The sequence below is a fragment of the Centroberyx affinis genome, unplaced genomic scaffold, assembly GCF_046629955.1.
Source record: "Centroberyx affinis isolate AG114_WGS23_722 - 3 ecotype Tasmania unplaced genomic scaffold, CSIRO-AGI_Caff_v1 ptg004204l_1, whole genome shotgun sequence".
Taxonomy (NCBI): Eukaryota; Metazoa; Chordata; class Actinopteri; order Beryciformes; family Berycidae; genus Centroberyx; species Centroberyx affinis.
This window is the reverse complement of record NW_027281952.1, coordinates 397,924-406,365: the sequence shown is the minus strand read 5'-3', so window position 1 is coordinate 406,365 and position 8,442 is coordinate 397,924. Positions and strand designations below refer to the sequence as shown.

Genomic DNA, 8,442 nt, shown 5'->3' with positions numbered 1-8,442 from the left:
ATGATTCATCAGGCGTTACTCATTTCAGAAATACTGTTAGTTTCATTAGTCGCGTCTTTTCCGTTATGCCTTCCAAATTGGCGTTTGCATCCTCTCTTTATTTGAAAATCAGGAAAACTCAGTAACCTCGCTTGTAAATAATCAGGAAACCAAAGAGTTGTCTTCTTGTCATCCTTTTGCTGGATAAAGACAACGTATTGAGAATACTTCCACCCGGAGAAAGTCAACTTTTCTATCGCCTCTAATCAAAGGTGGTTTAGCGTGAGAATGAAAACTAATCAGGGGATTGTGTGTGTGTGTGTGTGTAATTCAACTCAGTATTGAGAAATGTTTGTAACCAATTGTAAAAAACTGTAATAGCCTACTGAGTGTATAGTGACCGTATCATACTTAATGGTATTTTAATCACTGTAATATTCTCACAGGGACTTATTAGTGTATCTGATATTTGTGTGTGTGTGTGTAATTCAACCTTAACTTGGTATTTAGAGGAGTGACAGCAAAAGTAACCACTCATTTTTTGACTGGTACTATTACTGAAACTGAAATCAGTCATTCATTGCACTGCTAGTTACTGCAAAAAGTAATGATATTAAGGCGTTACTGGCCCCTCCAAATAGGCCATGCACCCTATTTGATTAAACTGCATCCCAAGGATCCTGAGTGTCACCTCTGATCAGAATAGATGCTATACACATTTTCTCATTGGACTATTTTTTATTCACATTTTCATAGAAATACTGTACACACAACCACATTTGCCAGATGTAATTTGTAACAAATCTTCCTCCTCAGCTTAAATGCTGGGTAATGGCTATATCCACTATAAAATAAAAATATATATTTTTTTTATGGAATGAATGGATGGTTGAGATACTCCTGCTGGACAGCAGATCATTTATGCCTTTGCATCCGTACTGATAGTTCACCTGCTTCTTATAAAGTGTGCATATAGTAACCTCTACAGTCTTCAAACATGCTTAATAAAATAATGAGTTATGAGAGAATACATTTTTTTTGGTCATATCTCCATTGTTGTTAAAGGGATAAAACCCCAGTGTCCAGAGGCTTAGGAAGACACTTCTGTCAAACAGTTCGCTCCTCTTTCATCTTCTTTTCAACCATTTCCTCCTCTTCTCCTCATTCTCTGGCCTTCAGTGAGCTGATGGCTTGGAGCTCTGCAGAGAAAAGCTCGGCCAGATCTCTGTTGGCCTGCAGGAAATCACCCAGCCTCGTCAACTGCTCCATGTCCTGAGAGAGAGAGAGAGAGAGAGGGAGAGAGAGAGAGAGAGAGAGAGGGAGAGAGGGAGAGAGAGAGAGAGAGAGATCTAGTAAGTAAGAGTCATGTTATACATTTCTTATACTGTATGCATGTGTGTGTGTGTGTGTGTGTGTGTGTGTGTGTGCGCGTGTTCTTCGCACCTGTGTCTCCGCATCACACAGCAGCTCCTCCAGTCTCTCTCGTAGCACCTCAGCTTCCCATTGGCTGATTGAGTCGGCGCTGGTCTCCCATTGGCTGGCAGAGTCACTCTCTAAAACATCCAGGTCAGCAGCATCCATTTGGTCCAAACCAGAGACACATATTGACCAATCAACTCCCAGCATCTGGACACACACACACACACACAGTATTAAGTTAAACAAAACATCATAGGTTGTTGACCGCTTTCTAAGGTTAGCATCAAATCTTGCTTTAAGCCCAAACTTCTGTAACTGAGTGTTGACAAATTTCAACTGTATACACAGGCACACAAACGCACACAAACACACACACACACACATACACACACAAATACACACACACGCTCACCTCACCTCGTCTATTTGTTGCTCAACCATTCCCACCTCTGGTACGTGTCTGAACTGCCGCACAAGGTTTTTCAGGCTGCTCTCGAAGCGTCTCATCCACTCATCACTCACACTCAACTCACAAGAATGCATCAACTCATTCCTGCATCGGATCACCTAGGACCAAACACACCCACACACACACACGGTTATTAGAGATAACAACAGCTGTCACATATTGTCAGTCTTTGCATCAACAGTCCATTCCAATTAATTTGAAAAAGAACATGACCTACATGACCCCGACCCCCCACCCCCTGCCCCCAATTTTGACGATCTCTGATCAGTGCTGTCTGAGATATAGCGTGTGCTGGAAAAACGAATGAACAAAAGAATGGCGACACACCCATTGCCATTGTTAATGAATTGTGGCAAAACAGGATGGGATGCCATACTCAAAAGTCTGGATTGGACTTGACCGTATTTGTGTGAGTGTGTGTGTGTGTGTGTGTGTGTGTGTGTGTGAGACTATGTGTTACCTCTCTAACTGGTCTGGTGTCTATGGAGCGGAAACGATCACAGTAGTTCATGAGGTTGAGCAGAGCAGAGGCATCGCACTTATCTGCACCCTTCACTTTCACCTGGCCCCGCGGCATATAGGCCTAGAGAGAGAGAGAGAGAATTAATCACTAGAATCTACTTCAGACTGCTTGAATGTAATATTAAAATTATTTATTTTCTTTAAACTAGTGGGTAATTCTGCCAATGAGGTGAGATGGTTCCATTTGTTTTATTTCAGGAACAAGTGTTAATATCTTGAAGCAATGCAAAACAAGGCAAATCACTAGTATCAAGACAATGACCCGTGCTTCACTCTCATAAGGAGAGGGGGGCCTAATATTTAGAGAGACCGTCCTCCAGTGGAAAAGTCACGGGTTCAATCCCCATCCAATGTGTACAGGTCAAGTCACGTGAAGTATCCTTGAGCAAGGCACTGAGCCCCTACCTACTCACTCATTGTAAGTCACTCTGGATGAGAGCATCAGCTGAACGCCTAAAATGTAAATGTGAAATGTAGGAGAGGCTAACAGTCTGAACACTGAGAGCAGAGAGAGACTGCCAGGTCTGGAGTCACACACATCTCTCTGACCTCTTTCTGGCAGCCCTGATCATTTCAAATGTGTCCTTACATTTGCTGAACAAAATCAATTAGAGGTGCTATGTGTAGCATTTTAAACTTCAATATATCATTGTCAAATTAACTGTGATGCCTTGGTATAATTACCGAAAACAAATGAGACCATGGTGGAGACGATTGGTAGCCTCTCTCTCACATCAGTGGTATTGTTAGTGCTACTGTTTCTCAAAATGAAGACCATATTTCCCATAAATCCCCTGTTGCTTCCTGTTACAAAGAGGATGCTACTTGGAGCACCAATGGAACACCTTCCTCCTGTTTTGTGGTGTAAAGCAATCCAGTAGATCTGTTTGTTTAGGGTAATTATACTAATGTCTCCAAATTAATGTTGTAATGATTTATTGATGTTAAAATGCTACTCGTGCACCTTTGAAGAGCAAATCAACACTAAATCTCAGGGGAGAAAATCATAAACTGTAAAGCATGTTGCAGTTCTGGCCAAAGCTCAATCAGTGATGTCAAAGCAGCCCTGCGTTCAGCCCCGACAAAACGTAGCAAAACGTTTATTTAAACGGAAACGGTGGTGCGTTGAACACCCTGTTGTGTTACGCAAGTGTTGCAACTCCGGCAGCTGAGAAGGCCATTCTTTGGGTTCTTTAAATATGTGTTTAATACTACAAAATGCGCTCGATGTTACAGTCACTGCCCTTGCCGTCCAGAATAGCAGAGAACATCCCAATCGAGTGAAGGGGTTTCTGGAAACTGTGCTTCCTAATTATAGTGCCCTGCATTTGCCTCATTTGCATTTCAGGATGACAAGGCAAACATTTCAGGTGAAGGGTAATCTACTTCTTACCTTCAAGACTGCGTTAGGATCTATATGAGCTAATTATTTTATTATGAGGCCTATCATTATTGCTGATCACTGTTGTTGTGATATGATATTGTAATATTTACCATTATATATTTAGAGAAGTAGAGTGAAGTAGAAAAGTTTATGAAAGTGTCACTCCACAATGGTACATACAATAGCAAAAGATACAAACATGTCTTCTAATTAGTTCAGTTGTTGCAGACACCAAGCTGCAGCGGACGCATTTGTAAAGGACTTTTGTTGGATCCATTGTGCGCACTGCCTTTTTAATACAGCGGGGTTTATATACACGTTGCTGCTGATTGGGTAACACCTCTGACACACCCACCAAACGAGAGACAACGTACCTCAAAGCCCGTTGCACACCGTTTCACACCTTTTCGAGGAAACATGAAGTTCAACCCGGAAACCGTAGCAAAACGGTGCACACCGTTTTCAGATTGAACGTGCCCCAGGTGTTTGGCATCATCTGTCAAAGGCAAAATACCGGATTTGACATCATCAATTGGGATGTGGCCAGAAGTGCAACATGCTTGAAAGTTTCAACCCATAGAAAGCAGTGCAACAATGATTTTCTGCGAATATATCTGAGATATGTGATTTAGTGTTAATTTGCTCTTTAAAGACCCCTTGAAACGGCATCTATACTTCCTTGATATGATGTATTTCCTGTTGAAACAGGATGTCGGGGCGGGACATAATACAGTGAGGGATCATTCAAAAGTCTAAACCAATGGAATATGAGTCAGGGAGAGAAAGGCAGTTTTATTGGATGGGAGGGGTCGGATTGTTCAAAAATCTCTGATGGTTTTATTGTTTGGAATTTTTATTACTGGTGCAGCATGAGGTCACCATGAAAGATTCACTGTTGTCCAGGAAGTAAAAGTAATGGGAGTTCATTTCATGGGGACTTTAAATAAGGGACTAGAGGGTTCTTTTTTTTTTTTAATGATTTATTTATGGGTTTTTTCAGGTTTACAAATCAGGGTTCTTGAGCAGTATAGATACCTTGGCCAGTTCCCAGTGGTTGTGTCTCCAGGAGGGGGGGGAACAGTTGTCCCAATTCACTGTGGCATCAGGCTGTCTGTGGTGTTTCAGGATCACTTTCCCCCACTCTGAACACACTGTACATAGCCCAGTCAGGGCCCCAGACTGGACACACACACACACACGCACACACACACACACACACACACACACAGAGAGAGAGAGGGAGAGAGAGAGAGAGAGAGAGAGAAATATCATACATACACTGTAAGTCCCTATGAGAATATTGAAGGAATATTATGGTGATAAAAATACCATTAAGTATAATAAGGTCACCATACACTCAGCACTAAGTACCACAGATACATTGTAAGTCCCTACAGGGCTATTACAAGAATATTATAATGATACCACAGGAGATAAAAAACATACCATTAAGTAGGCTACAATAAAGTCACCATAAAGTCACTATTGAGTACCACAGAAACACTACAGGCCATATGGGAGTATTACAGGAATAATAAAGTGATTTTTCGTTAGGATTTTGCTGCTAGATCATATATTATGGGGAAAAATACGTGTCTTCATATAGAAGCAGGCTATGAAATGCTTTGGACGGAGTTCTCTGTTAAATACTTTGGTTAAGCTTTAATGGCAAGAATTAATCCGCTATTAAGCAGAATTTAAAGGCAAATTGACCTTATTCCCTCTCGGCCTGCTGCATGAAGTCCCACTCCCACACTGTCTCCGCAGAAGAGGGTTTTGATTGAGCAGATCGCCATGGAAAGCTCTCATCTGGTTGTTAATAAACGGATGCAGCCTCTGCTGCAGTATTAGGAGACATCGTCCTGCTTTCAGCCAGTTTTTATACCCGCTTTCATTCAGTCGGTCCCTCAGCTCCTCGAGAACCATCTCGACTCAACTTGCTTATAATCAACAACAAGGCGACGGGCAAGTCGCGACAACTCCAGAGAGTCCTCGGAGTTTCCGCCTACAGTCTTGAGCTCCACCCAGTCAGTGCAACAAAGGCAGATCCTCTCGTCTAATGTGCAGCAGTGGCCACAAGATGGCGCCATCCGCATTGGAAACGCAGGGAAGGGCCTCTACCATGCGATTGCTGCTGCTGGAGGCAGGAGGTGGGCCACTCATAGTATTGATTCAGTAGATTCAGTAGGCTATAGGAATTTATTTTATGCAACTAATTGATAACAAAGGTGTTAGACTGTACTAACGGCCCCTATAGCAGTTTTCTTGCAGAGGTCCAGAAGAAGCTGGTGGACTTATTTTGGTCAGGACATCTTTGGCTGAGAGCTGCTGTCTTCTACCTGCCTGTCCCATTGGGGGGGGGTTTCTAAACATCCTGCAAAGCTGGGACTGTGGGTATGGCAGGAGCCTCTATTCCGTAACCCAGCGTTTCCTCTGGAGCCGGTGCCGTTCTGCCACCCCAAGCGCCTTATGAGAGGTGGCATCACCAAGCTACAACATCTGCCGTGTCCTGTCAGGGGAGGGTGGAAAACCCCCCAAGAGCTCGGCCAACAGGCTGGACTGCCCTCCCCGAGGCTGCTGGAGGGGTTCAACAGGGAAGTGCTGGAGTTTCTGACAGATGCCGTGTGTCATCTGAACCTGGGAGCATGCAGGGGGAAGGGAGACTGCTGGCCTGGGCAGTGTGGACAGACAGCAGTTAAGGTCCTGTATACAGTATAGTGTGGTATAGGGAAAATACACCCTAAAACACTTAAACGGTGTAAAAAAAAACCCCCCAAAAAGCATGCTATTGGCATTTCTGGGTCTATTTTGTTGTTCGGTGGTGTATTTTTCTTATTCCTGTGGATAACTGGCCAACTGGTGATGTGACGTCACGTTGAGATATTTCCAGCAGCTACAATGGAGTTTAATAGCATAACAATTTTCAACCATCTGAAATATCAACGGTGACAAAGGTCAGGTCTTGGTTTCAGTCCCTCAGAAATCCACCGATGTTCAACAATCATACTGGGAGAAATCCATCATAGAAGAGGCAGAGAGACCAATTTCTCTACAGACAGTGGCCTCAGTAGACCAGAATGCAATGCAGCCACAAGACATGTTGTGTTTTGACGACTCACTTTTTCTCAACTGGAAAAACTTGCTCTCTTGCTTTTACTGTCACTATCGCTATTGCTCTCTCCACAAACACAGCTGGTTGCAACAAGTTCAGGAATGTTCTCTGGGGGATGTTGAAAGGCATTCTGGGAAATGTAGGAAATCACTAACTGAAGTAGAGGCAAGTGAGGCAGGTTGAGGGAAAGTGGCTACAACAAAAAAGTAAATTACAACACTTCTTAACAAAATAAAATGGCAGCAATTTTCTGACCTGCAGGAAGTGTGTGTGTGTGTGTGTTAGTGAGTTTTTAACGTGTTCATTCTGAGCGTGTTTAGTTTCTCATCTATTTTTCAGATGTTTTTCCAAAACATCCCAATAATATTCCTGCAATATTCCTATATTACATCCTTAGGGACATATTGTGTGTCTGTGATACCCAATAGAGGGTTTATATTGGCCTTATTGTACATTATTGTATTTTTTTTAATCTCCCATGGTATTACTTTAAGTTATACATGTAGTTTCACTGTGATGTTTGTATAATCTCCCTCTAAAATTCATTATAGGATTACTAATATTCATGTAGATTTCCTCTCACAGTCCAAACACATGCCAGTCCGGTGGATTGGAGACTCTAAATTGCCCATAGGTATGGATGTGAGTGACTGTCTGTCTATCTGGGTTAGTCCTGTGATGGACCGGCGACCTGCACATGTTTCTCTGCCTTCCACCCAATGCATGCTGGGATAGGCTCTAGCCCCCCGTGACCCTGAATAGAAATAAGCAGGTAAAAGGGGAGCGTGCATTCTAGTTTTTGTGTGACTGACTTAACCTTTGAACAGGGTAACAAGACGAGAAATGTGGCTCAAGAAATGGGCTGAAATAGTCACAAAACCCAAATTAAAACATATTATACAACCAAGAGCAATTATGAAAATGAAAAGACATTTGTGTTGTATCAAATAATTTCATCTTTACATGAAAATTTAATTAGTCTTTTAGGATGCACACAGAAAAACAAATATCCCTCTATCTTTGTAATTGGATCTCTATGGATTTGATGATAGTTAAAGTAGATTAGACGCCCTGGAGTGTGTGTGTATGTGTGTGTGTGTGTGTGTGTGTGTGTGTGTGTGTGTGAGTGTCTGTGTGTGTGTGTGCGCATAAATGAGCCTTGTTTAGCAGTCAATCGAGAGGGACACGACAATATTTATGTGTGTACTCGTATGCATTTGTGTGTGTGTGTGTGTACAAATGTGTGTGTGCGTCTGTATGCATGCATGTATGTATGTGTGCACGAGTGTATATATGTATGCATTTGTGTGTGTCAGTGTGAGCGTATGAATGTGTGTGTGTGTGTGAGTGTGTGTGTGTGTGCCCGCAATCCCAGCAGGGTGTTTTTTTTAAGCAGAGGAGATCAAAGAGACATTAGTATTCTGAAATAAATCACATGCCCAGGCCTCGCTGTGTGGGTCCCCAAACACATACACAGGAGACACACACACACACACACACTCTCTCTCTCTCCCTCTCTCTATCTCTCTATCTCTCTCTCTCGCTCGCTCTCTCATT

General features: G+C 42.7%; 1 protein-coding gene across 2 annotated transcripts; it reads right to left on the bottom strand.

Annotated features, from left to right (window-relative positions):
* Positions 1-713: 713 nt before the first annotated feature.
* On the bottom strand, positions 714-5,727 carry LOC139664245 (uncharacterized protein CXorf38). 2 transcript variants are annotated; one of them, XM_071543017.1, is made up of 6 exons: positions 5,487-5,727; positions 4,809-4,952; positions 2,328-2,450; positions 1,816-1,965; positions 1,423-1,605; positions 714-1,251 (listed from the first exon to the last, which is right to left on the bottom strand). In XM_071543017.1, exons 1-6 carry the CDS (start codon positions 5,697-5,699, stop codon positions 1,141-1,143), a joined length of 924 nt encoding a protein of 307 aa, XP_071399118.1. In that variant the 5' UTR covers positions 5,700-5,727; the 3' UTR covers positions 714-1,140. The 2 variants fall into 2 exon arrangements, with proteins under 2 accessions (XP_071399118.1, XP_071399119.1); XM_071543018.1 differs by lacking the exon at positions 5,487-5,727 and adding an exon at positions 4,148-4,269 and having other exon boundaries at positions 4,809-4,936.
* Between the last annotated feature and the right edge of the window lie 2,715 nt (positions 5,728-8,442).